At 35.8% G+C, this 18414-nt stretch overlaps 1 protein-coding gene across 5 annotated transcripts in view; it reads right to left on the bottom strand.

The window, feature by feature from the left end:
- Nucleotides 1-18414, bottom strand: part of LOC123557579 (von Willebrand factor A domain-containing protein 3B-like) — a 39715-nt gene that overhangs the window by 12294 nt on the left and 9007 nt on the right. For 3 of the 5 annotated variants that reach the window (XM_053543892.1, XM_053543893.1, XM_053543897.1), the window contains exons 6-14: nt 18227-18386; nt 16699-16767; nt 15810-15916; nt 14666-14901; nt 10187-10222; nt 4681-4877; nt 3823-4116; nt 2191-2421; nt 1526-1711 (exon numbers count right to left, since the gene is read on the bottom strand). In XM_053543892.1, coding sequence (XP_053399867.1) covers nt 1526-1711; nt 2191-2421; nt 3823-4116; nt 4681-4877; nt 10187-10222; nt 14666-14901; nt 15810-15916; nt 16699-16767; nt 18227-18386 — 1516 coding nt within the window. Of the gene's footprint in view, nt 1-1525; nt 1712-2190; nt 2422-3822; nt 4117-4680; nt 4878-10186; nt 10223-11319; nt 11353-14665; nt 14902-15809; nt 15917-16698; nt 16768-18226; nt 18387-18414 lie in introns of all 5 variants that reach the window. The other 2 variants (XM_053543895.1, XM_053543896.1) reach the window with 2 other exon arrangements.

Here is an 18414-nt window from a genome sequence, read left to right as displayed (position 1 = left end):
TATGGACGGGACAGGAAAAAAACTCTGTTGACCTTTGACCCCCAATTGTGACCTTGACCTTGAGCTAGGGGTCCGGGATTTGCGCATGACACGTCGTCTCATCATGGGGAACACTTGTGCTAAGTAATATTAAAATCCCTTAATGAATGTCAGAGTTATGGACCGGACACGAAACAGACCCTGTTCATGCTATGTTAACATCTGACTGCTAAGTGTGACCTTGACCTTTGAGCTAGGGGTCTGAAAGTTGTGCATGACATATCGTCTTATTATGAGGTACATTTGTGCCAAGTAATATTAAAATCCCTTCATAGATGGGAGAGTTATGGACCGGACAGGAAAAAAACCTTGTTGACCTTTGACCTCCAATTGTGACCTTGACCTTTAAGCTAGGGGTCCAGGTTTTGCGCATGACACGTTGTCTCCTCATGGGGAACATTTGTGCCAAGTAATATTAAAATCTCTTCATGGATGGGAGAGTTATGGACCGGACAGGAAAAAAGCCCTGTTGACCTTTGACCTCCAATAGTGACCTTGACCTTTGAGCTAGGGGTCCGGATTTGCGCACGACACATCATCTCATCATGGGAACATTTGTGCCAAGTAATACTAAAATCCCTTCAAGGATGGAGAGTTGTGGACCGGACAGGAAAAAAGCCCTGTTGACCTTTGACCTCCTATTGTGGCCTTGACCTTTGAGCTAGGGTCTGGGTTTTGCGCATGACACGTCGTCTCATCATGGGGAACATTTGTGCCAAGTAATATTAAAATCCCTTCATGGATGACAGAGTTATGGACCGGACACGAAATTGCGGACAGACGGAATGACGGAATGACAGAATGACGGAATGACGGAATGACGGAAAAGAGCATTCCTATAGTCCCCAAAACTGGTTTTCAACCAGTAGGGGACTAATAATAGTAATAACAATAATAATAGTAAAAATAGTAGTAATAATAATAGTAATACTGATAATATATATCAATATGAAAGTTTTTATCTAGGTAACTCTAAATATACGACACAGAAGCTCTGTACTTAATGGTTAGAGAAAAAGCACTAACACATTACACAAATTAGTAGAGAGAACTCTGAATCAAAGTAATATGCCTTTAAATGATAGCTTTACATACTTGCATGCAAAACTTTAACCAAGGTGTGACGCCGACGCCGACGCCAGGGTGAGTACATAAATGATTCTTTGCAACTTTTTCAACAACCATTATCAACAAGATACTTCCACCAAATTCAGTCAAATTCAGACTTTTTCTCTCTTTTCTCTTTGCAGAATCACTTTGTATTCAGTTTTGCTGACATGTTAACAGCTTAGAAACTGAGGTGTCTTTCCATACAGAAGCTCATGTTAGGAAAATAATCTTGAAATCAGAAACAATCAAACCTGTGCTGAAGAACGCCTGAGACCATTTATCGACTTTTGTGTGCAGTTGATTGTAATTTTTCCAGGTCAATAAATCCTCATATCGATCTGATTAAAAAGGCAATAGTTGTATGTTATTATCTTACCTCAAAGGATTCTGGCTGGCCTTCAAGATCTGCACCTTTCTCAGAGAAGTAGTGATATCTACCACCAGTTGCACGTGCAAGGTCATACAGGAAGTGATTGGCCTCGGCATCGTTACAGTTGAACGATATGGTGTGCACGGGAACACTGTGCTGCATCTGTACTTGAGCTATGATTGACTTTGGAGGCTGGAAGAAAGAGCAGCTTTGTAAAAATATTTAAGAATATAAATGAATCAGTTATGAATGATAACTAGCCATATATTAAGTAAGAAGATCTACAACAGATTTTTGAAGCAAAAAATAAACTGGTTCTAATTTGTAGTTTAAGCTTTCAAAACATTTCGCCAATGTATGTAAACAAGGACACTTACTATTTTGAAACAATAGACTGATGAAATTAATTGAACAGGTTATGCTTATCCTTGTGTTTTTACAATGAAAATGATTTATTTTACTGCAACGATAAATGCAAAATTACTTGTGAATTTCAAAATTTAAAAAATCTAATAGGCACTGAAAAAGTCAAGAAGAACAACTGTCAAAGATAATCTGAAACTGATCTGGAAGGAAGAAACATAATTGTTTAAAAGTAACCTAACTAATTGGTAAATTTAGCCAAAGAGCCAATTTAGTGAAAAGTGTGACTGCATGAGTAAGTTTCAAACCTGGTCTGGTCTTCCATCAGTAAGCAGGTATATAGCTTGTGTGCCAGGATCACTTAGGGCATGCTGCAGAGCAGCGTAGGTGTTTGTGGAGCCCCAGCATGACAATCCTTGTATCCAGCGCCAAGCCCCTTCCAGACTTGTCTCTGTAACATCGACCAGGCGGTTCTGCCAGACTTGAGCTTTAGAGTTAAAGGCAATCAGGTTGAACTTCATCTTATGCCTAAGTTGTTCCTTAAAGGTTGAAAATCAAACTTTCTGTAGTAAAATGCTTTTGTTCAAGAAAACATGTACAATACACTTGGAACTAGATGTGTGTCCATAGGACACAGATGCCCCCCGCCCCCCCTCCTGCCACTGTAACATGGTTTATGACTCAGGTTAAATAATTTTTAAGATGTTTGCAACACAAACTTTTAAGAACCTTATGTGTATTTTTCACTTAGTTAGCCATAACTCTGGCCTAGCTGAGTAAAATCCTAAAGAGAACTTTTCACAGACTATAAAACAATCCTCTAATGTTTTATGATTCTAGGTCAAGTACATTTTAACATACATGTTTCACAAACCTTTTTTTTTTGAGTAAGTCTGGGCAAGAAGTCTGGTCTTGTGTAATGAAAAAACTTAAAAAACAATATAAGTCAGGGGCCATAACTCCTACATAACTGAATGAATCTGGACGCGAAACCCCAGGTGCACAACTGCACATGCTGACCAACATTTCTGTAAACTTTGGTGACTCTACGTCAAATACTTTTGGAGCTACGTGCGACACAACATTAAAATGACTGAATAAATCCGGACGTGAAACCCCAGGTGCACAACTACACATGCTGACCAACATTCCTGTAAAGTTTTGTGACTCTATGTCAAACACTTTTGGAGCTAAGTGCGACACAACATTAAAATGACCAATTTTTACAAAGTCAGGGGCCATAACTCCTACACATCTGAGTGAATCTGGACGCAAAACCCCAGGTGCACAACTACACATGCTGACCAACATTCCTGTAAAGTTTTGTGACTCTACGTCAAATACTTTTGGAGCTAGGCGCGACACAACATTTACGGAAGGACGGATGGGCAAGAGCAAATCTATATGCCCCCACCACTTATGGGGGTGGGGGGGGGGCACAAAAACTGTGTGTTTGATAGTTTAAAACATTTCAAAGGCAAAAAGTAATAAGAGCACTGCCTGCAGGTGCCATCACTTGTCTGCAGGTGCTGGACAATATGTAAGAAAAGAGTTAATAGTTCTTGGCCTTCCTACTCAAAGCTATAGTAAGTATTCAAGAAAAGTGAAAAACAAAAAACAACCAATAAATACTGATTTTCTGAGTACAAAAGGGGTCATAATTCTGACAAAATGCAAGTTAGAGTTATGGTACTTGGTCTACTTACTCTAAACAAGTGTGAAAGGTTTCAAAGCTGTAGCTCTTATAGTTCTGGGGAAAATACTTGTGCCAATTAATAGTCCTTCACATTTTAAATCAATATATACTGCATAAAATAATTTGCTTTGGCTAAACCCTAGAGAAAGTATTTTGCAAACATATAAACTCTTCATCATGTTTAAATATATTAAAACATGATTATGTTATATAACACTTCCCCAGGTAAAATAAAAGCCCCTACCTGCATAAGTAAAAACAGTTTATCTTTCACATACTGGATACTGGGCACCATAGATTCTGACGTATCAATCACAATATATATCTGATCCTCAATTAGGGTCCCAAATAGAGATCGGCTCCCCTGATTCAACCAATCAACTCTATTCTGTATTGCACGTAAAGCAACCAGCATTTTCTGCTCATATGTACGATGAAGTTCTGGTGTGACCTGCACGTGCACAACTTTTCCGTCCTTCCAGCGCACCACAGGGAATCTATCGCAGTATTTGGCATTCACTAACTTCTTGTAGCGTAGCTGAAATTACAATATAAATGTTGTCATAACAGTTTGCCAAATCATCTAATTCCATTGCATAAAGTAATGTGGTTTCATTCAAGACAGCACTTTTGTGTGGATCAAAATGCAAATATTATGAATTTAAACATTGAATGAATTTTTTATTTGTTCATCCAATTTTAATTTTCTGGATTGACACAACTTTGAAAACCATGAAAATCAACCTAGCTACTGTGTTGGATATCAACTCACAATATTGTACATCAACCTGTCTTTTTGGATATCAACCTATCACCTTAAATATCAACCATCAGATTTTTTGTTGTATTGACCTACTTTATTGGATATCATCCTTCTCTACTGGACATCAAGCTATCATGCTGGATATCAATATATCCTTTTGGACATCCTTGTATGCAGCAAACAAATGGTTCACAAGCATACAATCTATGATATAGATATCCAATGCACTGTGACACATATGATATCTCAATGTTATTTTTTTCTACCTTCATAAACAATTTTGATTAAAACATATTAAAATGCATTTGTTGAAACTTAGAACACAATACAATTACTTACAGCATCTGTCTGATATTCATCAAGGGGATGCGTCTTCAGGTCGACCACACCGTCTCGATGATGGAACGCTACCCCGCCCAGTGCATCAAACAGTTCCAATTTCTTTGCTCCAAGACCATGCTTGTCTAGCCAATGGTGGGAACTCATGTACTGTTCATTGATTCTCTCCACATCTACTTGCGGCGCAAGTTCTGACTCTGTAATCAGCGTGAAATACAAGATTAAAGATTATGTTTTCTAATTAATTAGGCAAAGATTTTCTCATTTTACAATCGTATTTATCTGATGTCAATACAACAAAAATCTGATGGTGTCTTGTTTTGAGGAAAAATTCATTCATCTTTGTAAAAATAAACAGAGGTACTGCAAGTAATAATTGAGCCGTGCCATGAGAAAACCAACATAGTGGGTTTGCGACCAGCAAGGATCCAGACCAGCCTGCGCATCCGCGCAGTCTGGTCAGGATCCATGCTGTTCGCTAGCAGTTTCTCCAATTCCAATTGGCTTTAAAAGCGAACAGCATGGAGCCTGACCAGACTGCGCGGATGCGCAGGCTGGTCTGGATCCATGCTGGTCGCAAACCCACTATGTTGGTTTTCTCATGGCACGGCTCAATTATTATAAGGCCGACATTGAAATTCTTTTAAATAGAAAGGAAAATTTAATTTCATTTAAAAAGAAAGGTGTGTCTTGTCATTTAGAGACTTATATATATATATGTTATTGTTAACCTTTAGCCTGCTAAATTTCTAAAATGGACTGGTCTATCATTCAATTTGGGCAATACCATTTATTACTGGAAGGGGTGCTCACTGAAAATTTATTGACATCTGTGCAGGCTGATTTTGGTCTGCACTGGTCGCAAAGGCGAATCACTTGCTGCCAATAGGCTAAAGGTTAAGCATGGCAAATAACAGTTCTAATACAAAATTTACCTGATTTTTATTTATTTTTGGGGGGGACTTTATTTCATGTACTGATGCAACCATAAATGTTCAAAATTTATAATTTTACATTATCCGATTTAAAAGAAACCATGACTGTCAGGATTAATATACATGTATCATGTAAATATACATGTACTTACAAAAATGAAATGCATGTCTTATCAATTTAACACATAAAGGAGTACATGTACATGTGACTTTGGGCTATGTTGCACTCACACTCACCCCGAAAAGCAAATTCATAAAAATAATAATCTCTATCAAAAGACAAAATTTGGCTACCAGTATTTAAAACTTTTGAATGCCCACACAAATAGCCTAGAATTACCCCTTGTATGTCTTTTTAAGCCAATTTTAGTCAAAGTCACAGACACATCTTTAAACATAATGCATTTCATATGTGTATTGTAAACCACCAGTGTCTAGCATGCATTTATGTATATCTACCATTCCCAATTAAAAAAGCTGTAGCATAATTATTTATTAATACTTTGTATTGATTTGTCTTGCAATAGTATCTATAGTCAACATGCTGTAACTTATGATTGCTGATAGATTAATATCATGAACTACATGCACAGGCGTTAATCCTTCTATGATTTTGTTAATGTTCATAATAAGCAGGAAAATTTTCAGTGCAATCTGCACAATTTTCAGTGTAATTTGCACTATTTTTGGTGCAATCTGCACTACTTTCAGTACCCAGTGCAATATGAACTATAGATAACCCTAAAACACCTTTTCTGAACACCTTTTCTGAACGTTATTCATCATTGGTATAAAATTTTCCTGAGTCAATCTGACAGAAATTGGTCCATAAAATAGTATCTTAACTGGTACATTGGTATATGGTCCAGAGAGAGATTTACGCTTGTGTATATTTCTTTCATGTTACTGTTGTTACAAACTTTTTCCAACATGGTGGCTGTTGGAATTTCACAATGGTTAAATTTTACTGCCAATAATGTCATGTTAAAAATTTCAGCAGGTGGTTATAAAGGAGTAATATCGAGGCTATGCTGGCAAAAAAAAAAGCCTCATAATACTAATTATAGTAACAAAGGTGCATTAATATCTAATTAGTATAATTCTACCATATTATATTTGCCTCTAACATAATCTCTTTCTGATATTATATATTTAACTATAGGTTATTAGATTTGTATTGAGAAATATGCATGAGTTCTGCAGCGGAAATATTGCGCGACTTTAGGAGCGCAATATTATTCCACGAAAGAACGAGTGCATATTTCTCGATGCAAATTTAATAATCTTTTTATTACATACACACACTTCACTTGTAATTATTATATAAATGATATAAATTTGTTCTTAAGCCTGAGCAAAACTGAAAATATCGTCGTTAAAGAACTTTTAAACGTGACGACATGCATGAAACTGACGTCACAAATGACGTCACGCACCTGATATGAAACTGGAACGTCAATATGGAAAAATATTGACATTTCAGGTTCCACTGTAACTTAAAGGAATGTATAATTGAGTATGTAACAAGCAAATTCGATGAATTGGTATCCCCCGCCGAAAGGGTTTGTGGTGAGGAATGGCAAAAAAATATATCCGGCAAAAAGTTAAGGATGTTAATAAGAAGCAAATAATTTCATTAGTCAAAATCAATTTGACAGAAAACAAATGTTTAATTAAAGAGTACATAATAAATGTATGATACTTTGATCCTGACTAAAGAATTTATTTTGAATGGGATATGCTTACTGTAATAAGCTTAGCTTTTAAAATTAAATGCAGTTAATTGAAATGTGAGCTTGAAGTTTAACTGGAACAAAATATTGTCTTTGAGTGGTTTGGCACCAGGTGTTGCTGTTTAACATGTACATTTGAACTTAAAAGAACAGATCTGGTGTCCTTAAGAGAACACAGGTAAGATATCTTGAACATGACTGAGGGCAAGGTTTGTGCAGTCATAACTTAACATGTTGAAGGTTTGAACATTTTTTTAAAAAAACAAGAGCTGTCACTAATGGTGACAAATGCACCCGCAGCACCTTGACCTTTGACCTGGTGACCTTGACCTTTGACCTGGTGACCCCAAAGTCAGTAGGGGTGGTGTACTCAGTAAGTACTATCAGCATGTGAAGTTTGAAGGTCCTGGGTGAAGTGGTTCGCGAGTAAAGTGCCTTCATGCAAAAAGTTAACATTGGTCCCTGTGACCTTAACCTTTGACCTGGTGACCCCAGTCAGTAGGAGTGGTGTACTCAATAAGTACTATCAGCATGTGAAGTTTGAAGGTCCTGGGTGCAGTGGTTCGCAAGTAAAGAGCCTTCATGCAAAAAGTTAACCTTGGCCCCTGTGACCTTGACCTTTGACCTGGTGACCCCGAAGTCAGTAGGGGTGGTGTACTCAATAAGTACTATCAGCATGTGAAGTTTGAGATTCCTGGGTGCAGTGGTTCGCGAGTAAAGAGCCTTCATGCAAAAAGTTAACGTTGGCCCCTGTGACCTTGACCTTTGACCTGGTGACCCCAAAGTCAGTAGGGGTGGTGTACTCAATAAGTACTATCAGCATGTGAAGTTTGAAGGTCCTGGGTGCAGTGGTTCGCGAGTAAAAGGCCTTCATGCAAAAAGGTAACGTTGGCCCCTGTGACCTTGACCTTTGATTTGGTGACCCCAAAGTCAGGAGGGGTGGTATACTCAATAAGTACTATCAGCACATGAAGTTTAAAGGTCCTGGGTGCAGTGGTTCGCGAGTAAAGTGCCTTCATGCAAAAAGTTAACGTTGTGACGAATGAACAAGCGAACAAACGAACTAACGAACGAACGATGGACAGTTGAAAACTAATATGTCTTCCTTCAGGGGCATAAAAAAAGAAAGCAATGGAAATATATATAAATTATGTATATATATTTATTTTTTTAGGGGGTGGGGGTGCCGGGGAACGGGAGAGGAAACAGAGGATGCATGATCAGTGGTGGGCATGACTGGGTGGAGGAGTGAGGTGGGGAAATGGTACAACTTGCATGTTGATAAATAATCATGGAAGGTTTGAAAAAAAATCTAAAATAAGAAATGAAAATTTTTTTATTTATTTTTTTTTTTTTTTTAGGGGGGGGGGGGGGGGGGGGGGGGGGGGGGGGGGGGGGGGGGGTGTGACCAAGGCAAGTGGGTGACCAGGTGTGGGTGTGCAACTTCACATGTTTATGATAAATGTTCACAAAAAAGAATGAAAGAAATTTAATGAAATTCTGCCAAATGGTAAGTTTGTTATGTACAAATATGTGGATTTTTAGACAATTAAAGGGCAATTACTCTGAAGTTACAATAGAAATCCGTACGAAATTGTGTGTGCACAACCACATTATAGTGCTCTAAATTCTGTTAAAGTTTCATAGTTTAAGGTCAAATATATCAAAAGTTATTATGCAGAAATTGCCATATCTATAGTTCCCTATATAGTTAACACTAGAAACTTCTAAGGGCCATAACTCTGGTGTTACTTGGGCAACCCCATAACCTCATAGTGGTGAACATGTATATGAAGTTTGTTTGAAAAAAATCTAAAATAAGGAATGAATTTTTTTTTTTTTTTTTTTTTTTTTTTTTTTTTTTGGGGGGGGGGGGGGGGGGGGGGGAGGGGGGTGATCAAGGTAAGGGGTTGACCAGTGTGGGTACACAACTTCACATGTTTACAATAAATGTTCATGGAAAGATGGAAAGAAATTTAATGAAATTCTACCAAATGGTAAGTTTGTTATGTACAAATATGTGGATTTTTATACAATTAAAGGGCAATAACTCTTAATTTACGAATAAATCTGAACGAAATTATGTGTTCACAACCACATTATGGTGATCTAAATTCTGTTTAAGTTTCATAGTTCTAGGTCAAATATATCAAAAGTTATGATGCAGAAATTGCCATATTTATAGTACCCTATACACTAGAAACTTCTAAATGCCATAACTCTGGTGTTACTTGGGCAATCTGACTGAAACTTGACGGGCCGCAAGAACTCATAGTGGTGAACATGTATATGAAGTTTTAAATAAATCTTCCCAACCATTTCCTAGATATGGCTCCGGATGGACAACGCCAAAACTATATCCCTCCGACTTTCGTCGGGGGATAATAAAACAAATAATACAGCTTGGTCCATACGCAGTTTATATGGATCAAATCAGAACCAAGATCCACATAATGCATTTTTCTGCTTCAGTCCATATTGCATTTCTGACACAGTCTGTAAACATTATGAACCTAAGAAATCATGTATTATTTTACATGAGACAATTCCATTACTCAGAACAAAACATTTAACTTAGTGGATATTTCGTTTTCCGCAAAGTTCTAAGACTACAGTACATTCCCTTAATACCAGACACTGACCTAGTTCTTTGCTAAATAAGACTGTGTAAAGCAGACAAAATATCCAGTAAGACAACATGTTTTGTTCTGCGGAATGAAATATTCTCACTAAAAACCTTTATATTTGCATGTGTTATCTGTTAATTAGTGCACGTATATAATAAATATCAAATATTAAATTATTATTTTCTCTCTTTTTCTGTTACACATGCATTACCTATCTCAAACTGCTGGCCGTCTACTACATATGTGTCTATACAACAAAGAATATAGATATGTAATAAACACTAGTGTCTATATAATCAAATAGCAAAACAGAATATATGTATATATATATGCAGATAAAAGATGACTAAAACTGTGAAAAGGGTTAAATTAAAGCACTCAAAGAAATATATGATCAGTGTATATTCTGTAGCACACTCAGATTGGAAAGAAATGACCAGCAAGAGAAGTTTGAAGAGGAAGAGCACTCCACTATCTGGACGGCAGATAAGTGAAAAAAAATGGCTGAAGAAGGAAGCATTTAAGGAAATTGAGGTACATAGACTTTGTTTCCGATAAATATGGCCTGTATGCATTTCCTATTTTAAGATGGAAGCAATACCATAGAGTAAAAGTGATTGAAAATTGAAACTAAAACTAAGTGAAAAGGGTTCATGATATATTGCTGTCAGAGTTAAGGAACTTTTCAAATATGACAAGGAGGAAATGGAGATGGATAATGTCAAATACAACTATTTGAAATTTGAATTAAATCCATTGAGCATAATTTGAGTATTACTCTGAAAGTGAAGAAAACTTTAACCTAAAAGTTTAAAGTAGAAATGGGGGGCCATAATTCATGAAATATTGGTACTAGAGTTATGAACCTTGTCTTATATGATGTAGGTGATGATGAAGAACAAGTTTTTTAATGCACAATATTTTTTTATTCAAACCCCAGATATATAGCAAGCAAGTAACCCCTTCTTATCTTCAAGTAGTTGAGCTAAAAAAATAGCAATATTAAACATTCCACAGTGTTTTGGCAAGCCTAAATGTCTTATCACATCCTGCATTTAGAAGGAAAAGAATGTTCTTTCTCTGTCTCTCAAAAATCAAAAAGATTGTACAAGAAGAACTACTTTCTAGACATGAAGATATAATATACAGCAGTTTCTAGATTTACAGAAATAATGTATGGAAGAAACAACTTCAGATGAGTGTATATATTTCAGGCACACAAGACATCTACAATTAACTATAGTATATCACGTGATTATGATCGGAATATAATGTACAAATCACGCGTGGTTCTCAAACTTTGAAAGCGTAACATTCAACATCTACATGCAAAGTGTAAAGTACCAAAATGACCACTTGAAGTCCTTCTTTTAACATCTGTAAAATGGTAAAACCAGTCCATTGAGATATTCAGATGTCCATTAAAAATATTCAGTTGTCCATTAAAATATTCGGATGAATATGAAAATGCGAGAATGGGTGGTACTCTGTATATACAACCAAATTTGATTTTTCCTGGTCATAAAAGAAGATTTTTTCAAAGCTTTTTCCAAGACTGAGTTTCTGTAGGATGTAGTGTAAAAGAGGGCTAAACATCTAAAAGCATGAAACCCCACAAAACCATCAAAATCTGCATAAAACTGAATAAATTTGCATAGAAATAAACAAAACTGGTGATAAAACTTACCATTTGCTACGTCTTAAATATAATTAATAAAAACATCACATTTTTGACAATATTGGTAGAGTTACCATACTTGGGGATATTTAAGACATGGTTCAAAATTTGACCATATTAAAAATATCCTAAAGTATTTTTATGGAAAGGATAAAACAATACAGTAACTGCTACTTGAGTAAATTAGCTTTGGGCCATAATGAATGAATCAACTGCTAGATAATATTTTCTATCCTTGCAGTTGCTATAAAATTGATCTAATACTATCTGGTCTGAAACAGGATTGCAAGACCTCTTGTGGCTGCCAACAAAATTTCGGAATTTCTTAATTCATTTTTTTTTTGTCAACAGCACTGTTCAAAAACAGTTACATCTTGCATCTAAATTCAATCTTGAAATATATTTAAAATGGTTGCCTAGCAATTAATTTATAATACTCTGTAGAAATTTACTACATAATTATACAATACTGGCTACCTAGATTCAAAATTTGTACAACAATGATTCGACATATCACAATATTTTTTAGCTAACTTTTTAACTTTTAAGAACAAAAAGTCTAGCATTATTACAAAAGAAAATACTAGTAAATAGCGGTATCAGGGAAGTCTACCAGGGTTCATACAGACAAAATTCAAGGACTTTTCAAGGACTTTTTTACTTTTACAAGAGCTAGTTTTCTCTAAACCATGTCTTGAAATTTTAATCCAAACAATTTTTATCAACTTTTTCTAACAAAGGTGATGCAGTAGAAAATGCAATCTGAGTAAATTTTGATTTCCACACTTAAAACAGACCACTAATATGACAGCTACTGGTGCATACCAGGCTTGATAAGTGACCAAATAACATGTTTTCTTTCAAAATCTTTTTATTTCTTTTTCAACCTTCTCTTTCCAAAAGCCTTAAGGCAAGCTGCTGATGGAGCATTTTCAAGGAGCTTTTTGTGTAATTCTAGCATATTTTTCCTTCAGAATTTAAATACTTTTCAGGTCTTAAGGGCCAAGGTAATTTTTAAGGATATTTCAAGGACTAGAATCAATTCAAGGACTTTTCATGGTCTGTGTGAACCCTTTCTATGACAACTTGCAATAAATTTCTAAATATCAAATAACATAAAAATTGAAAATCAAACTATTAACAATTTTTTAAAGGTGAGGATAAATATTAATTGGTAATTAATGGGAAATTAATATTGTAGTATTAAAAGTTTGGTCAAAGTGAAAATGAATAAATAAGGTTTTAAAAGAAATGTATATTCATGCAAAAAATAAACAAGAGGGCCATGATGGCCCTATATCGCTCACCTGTTATCATTGCACTTAAGGACAAGTCTTCAAGGTCAAAAGATCATAATAGAAATCAATCAAAAGAATTATGAGAAAATATAGTTGAAATTTTCTTTAAGTAACTTTAAAAACAAGATTTGAAAACTTTTTGTAGAGGTCCACTAGGCAATGCTACATGTCAAATATCTAAGCTCTTCTGGTTTATTTTTAGAAAATTTTGAAGATTTTTCTATGTACAATCAAGTAACCCCATGGGGCAGGGTCAATTTGACCCCAGGGGTCATGATTTGAATAAACTTTGTAAAAGTCTAATAGGCAATGCTACATGTCAAATATCTAAAATCTAGGCCTTCTGGTTTATTTTTAGAATTTTTTTTTAAGATTTTCCTATGTAAAATCAAGTGACCCCTAGGGCGGAGTCAATTTTGACCCCGGGGACAAGGTTTGAACAAATTTTGTAGAGGTCCACTAGGCAATGCTACATGTCAAATATCTAGTCTCTAGGCCTTCTAGTTTATTTTTAGAAAATTTTTGAAGATTTTCCTATGTAAAATCAAGTGACCCCTGGGGCTGGGTCAATTTTGACCCAGGGGGTCATGATATGAACAAATTTTGTAGAGGTCCACTAGGTAATGCTACATGTGAAATATCTAAGCTCTAGGCCTTCTGGTTTATTTTTAGAAAACTTTTGAAGATTTTCCTATGTAAAGTCAAGTGACCCCTAGGGCGGGGTCAATTTTGACCCCCGGGTCATAATTTGAACAACTTTAGTAGAGGTCCAATAGGCAATGCTACATGTCAAATATCTAAGCTCTAGGGCTTCTGGTTTCTGAGAAGAAGATTTTTTAAATATTTTCCTATGTAAAATCAAGTGACCCCTGGGGCGGGGTCAATTTTGACCCCGGGGTCATGACTTGAACAATTTTAGTAGAGGTCCACTAGGCAATGCTACATGTCAAATATCTAAGCTCTAAGGCTTCTGGTTTTTGAGAAGAAGATTTTTTAAGATTTTCTTATGTAAAATCAAGTGACCCCTGGGGCGGGGTCAATTTTGACCCTGGGGTCATGATTTGAACAAACTTGGTAGAGGTCCACTAGGCAATGCTTCACACCAAATATCTAAGCTCTAGGGCTTCTGGTTTTTGAGAAGAAGATTTTTAAAGTTTTTCCTTTCGGTTGCCATGGCAACCAGTGTTCTGCATGGAATTCAATTCTTTGAACAATTTTGAAAGGGGGCCATCCAAGGAACATCCCTGTGAAGTTTCATCAAAATTGGCCTGTTGGTTTAGGAGGAGATGTTGTTTAAAGGAAAGTGTGGACGGACGTACAACGGACGGACGTACAACGGACGGACGTACAACGGACGGACGGACGGACGGACGCCGGACGGTGAGCGATCACAATACCTCACCCTGAGCACTTTGTGCTCAGGTGAGCTAAAAAGTTTAAAAAAAATTTCATCTTATAACAGTCTAGTACATACTGACAACATATCCACATTCTAATAAAAAAATTTAACCTCGAAAATACACGCTAATATTTTCACAATAGCAAACGCGTTTCTAACAGAAATAAGCCTTTTGTCTTTGTTTGGTTTAAAGTCACATGAAATAAATCTAACTTTTCTTCTTGCCTTTCACAGTAAACAGTAATTTTAAAGTTGCACAGCAATGGGATATCAATCTTTACAATTTTTTTTAATAAAATTTACATAAATACATACCAAGAACAATGTTTGGTTCCGGTGTCATTCCAATCAGTTTCTGAATTTGAATGAGATTGTTCCTGGCTTCCTCCATTTCCTGGAACAGTAGCACAATGTCCTCTCGAACCCCGGCTCCAGGCGGGATACCACCAAATGTTTTCTTCTTTAACATAATGTTTGCCTTGTTGGTATTAGGATCAACTGGAAGTCCTTCATAAGAATCCATCTCCATGACAATTGCATACACGTGGCTTCTGCAAAATGAAAAAAAATAAAAATGTACAACAACCTCTCTTCCCAGTTTATCTTCTTTTTTTAAAACTCTGGTCATAATTATTATGCAGGAGTTAGAACTTCTAGAAGCAAAAACACAAAGAATAGGTGCCTATGCTCATTTGAAAATAATTCACATTAGGCAAAATGAAAGCCAGACTTGTGGCTCTTGACTTTTTTGATAATTGATGACAAGCATGTTTCCTAAGTGTCAAGGCTTTAGCTCCGATTGTATTTAAGAAAACTATGACCTAAACAATCAATTTAACCCAGAAATACCAATTTCCTAAATACAAAAAGGGCCGTAATTCTGAACAAACACAAGGGGAAAGAGTAATGGTTCTTGGTTTAAGCAAATTTTACCTAAAGATGAAAAACAACTGTACACAGTTTGAAAGCTAAAGCTGATAAAGCTCTGGAGGAAAATAAAAATGTGCAGACACGGAACCTGATAGTGAAGATTAGACAATACCTTGTTGTGTTGAGATCTAAAAATAGGTATCAACATTAAGAGATTTTAAAATAATGAAACTGATTCCTTGATCTCAACTATCTATTACAATTAAGAACTCCAGGAACCAAGTTACACACATTTACCATCATCACATTACTGAAACTGATCAAAAATGAGCCGCACCATGAGAAAACCAACATAGCGCATTTGCGACCAGCATGGATCCAGACCAGCCTGCACATCTGCACAGTCTGGTGAGGATCCATGCTGTTCGCTTTCAAAGCCTATTGCAATTAGAGAAACCATTAGCGAACAGCATGGATCCTGACCTGGTAATATCAGGCTGGTCTGGATCCATCCTGGTCGCAAACGCACTATGATGGTTTTCTCATGGCATGGCTCAAATAGTGTTACAACTTGGGGAAAATGACTTACTTCCCTCCTGCAGCAGACGCAAACTCTCGCAGGAATCTGACGGTGTCGGAATTCTCACAGTTATATGACACTGTATGGATTGGTGGTTTCTTCTGTATAGCACATATCTATGTAACAGAAATATATAAAATTCTTGATAATCCAGTCAAGACTATCTCAAGAATCTATCAGTGTCAGAATTCATACAGTTACATGACACTGCAATGATTGGAGGTTTCTTTTGTAAAGTTTATAATATTACCTAGGTGATAAAACATAAATAATCTTGAAAAATTAAAGTACTTGAAGTGCCTGAAAAAAATCTTTTCCATCTTTTAATTATCATGAATTAGATAATGTCTGAAACATAATAATGAGGTTGAAAGAAGCTCAAAATTTTGTCACAAATAAGCCATGTAAATTTTACATATAGTATGAAAATGGCATAATTCTAAATGTCAAATCATCTAAGGGACCTGTAATATCAGTTTGCATTTCTGTGCAATTTCATCTTCTATTGCAGAAATGGTTAAAAACAAATAATATGTCCAGCTTTCTTGGTGAACAGCAGATAAAAGCTCTGGATCCAGTTGTTCAAAACTTTAACAGGTGATTAAGCAAATGGCTGATTAACTTTTAGGGTTATATTTTGACATTTTAGAAGACTTAGAAAAACATATGTATGAGTCAAGAATTATGAACACTAATAATTCTTTACAGTAAAAGCCAAACATCATACTGGTGTTTCCCACCAAGACTTATATTTATAATCAAAATTTAACCAATGGTTAGTTTAACAGCCGGTTAAAGTTTCAAACTACTGAGCCTTGGATATAGCAAGTTTGATTTAGTGACTTTACAAGTGTAATAGGCCTCATTGATGTTGCTGCTTGAAAGATTATTATGTTACCTTTTCCTTGAGCAACTGTCTACATGTATCTACTGATGAACCCTCTGTGTACAAGTATATAGCTTCATTCTGAAAATAAAATGCATAAAGCCTTAAAACAAAATTGCCTTCCTTCCATTATTAAGATTTAAAAAATTATTTCTCAGTTAAAAATTTTCTATAAAATTTCAATGTGCAGAAAATTTCATGGCTTTGATGACAATGGCTATTTCATGGTAATATAAAGTCGTCCATTTTGGGAATTTAACCCTTATCATGCTGGAAACGACTGATTCTGCCTTTTGCGACCAGTGCAGATCATGATCAGCCTGTACATTCATGCAGTGTTATCAAGATCTGCACTGTTCGTCGTTCAATCAGTATCCTCTTGTAAGCACCCCTTTTAACAGTTAATGGTACTGTCCAAATTGAAAGATGGACAAGTTCATTATAGAAATTTAGCAGGGTAAGCATTAATATCTTTGATTGATTTTAATTTCGTGGATTGACTTGACAACAAAATCAACAAAACCTAGTTCTCAATCAATGTTACTGATTTTATCGCACCTTCCTGTACACTTGGCAATTTTTGTGATGGGATTTTTATTGGTTAATCTTTGCCAATGGCCTGACTTGTAAATTCTAAGCAGGGCTGAATGCTAAATTGCATTATATCTTACAGTTTTACCAGATACAAGTTATGAAATTTTATCAACACAAAAAAAGTACAGATACTAGAATCAGGAAAAAACAGCAATACAATCCTTGTACCACAAGAGCTGTCCATAAGACAGCGCGTTCCACTATTCGGCGATTTGACAGTAAAATTTTGTGAAGTAAGAAAGGGGCATAATTTGGTCAAAAATACAAATCAGAGTTATGGGGATTGTTACCACACATGCAGATGATGATGATAAAGATACATTTTAAGTTTCAAGTCATTATCTTATATTGTACTAAAGTTATATCCAGAAAGTGAAGGTTGCCAAAAAACTTATAACCCAAAAGACACATGTGAAGTTTCAATTTAATATTTGCATTAGTTTTGGAGATAGTAACTTGCATGCAAAACTTTAACCAGGGTTTTTGAGATAGTAACTTGCATGCAAAACTTTAACCAGGATTTTCTAAGTCCAAAATCGGGCATAATTTGGCCAAAATACAATCATGTCAGAATTATCTGACTTGATTCTATTACCTAGTTTTATAACCTCTAAGACACAAGTGAAGTTTCAAATCAATATCTGCTTTAATATCTGAGATAGTAACTTGCATGCAAAACTTAAACCAGGATTTTCTAAGTAAAGAAGGGGGCAAAATTTTTGCCAAAATATATGTCAGAGTTATGGGACTTAACCCAGTGAGGTTGGTAATTGACCTAGAAAAAGAACAAATAAGTTTCAAAGCTATATGCTTTTAAATGATAGCTATACGTACTTGCATGCAATGTGACTCCGATGCCATGGTGAGTAGAATAGCTTGGACTATTCTTTGAATACTTATGCTAAAAACGGAAATGTCAGTGTAGAATTTAAGAATAAAATCAAACCTGTTTATCCTCAATAGCACATAGCACAGCTTCAACACAAGCAGTTTTTGACACGCTAGCCAGTCTGTCAAGACCCCATAACCACTTGATGGCGCCCTCAACAGTATCATGGGTGACAGGAACACAATGGTCTTGGTACATGCTGATCTCATCATTTGCCCTGAATATATCCCAAACTTCTTTTTAAA

The sequence above is a fragment of the Mercenaria mercenaria genome, chromosome 5 (assembly GCF_021730395.1).
Source record: "Mercenaria mercenaria strain notata chromosome 5, MADL_Memer_1, whole genome shotgun sequence".
NCBI lineage: Eukaryota > Metazoa > Mollusca > Bivalvia > Venerida > Veneridae > Mercenaria > Mercenaria mercenaria.
This window is presented reverse-complemented; position numbering and strand designations above follow the sequence as displayed.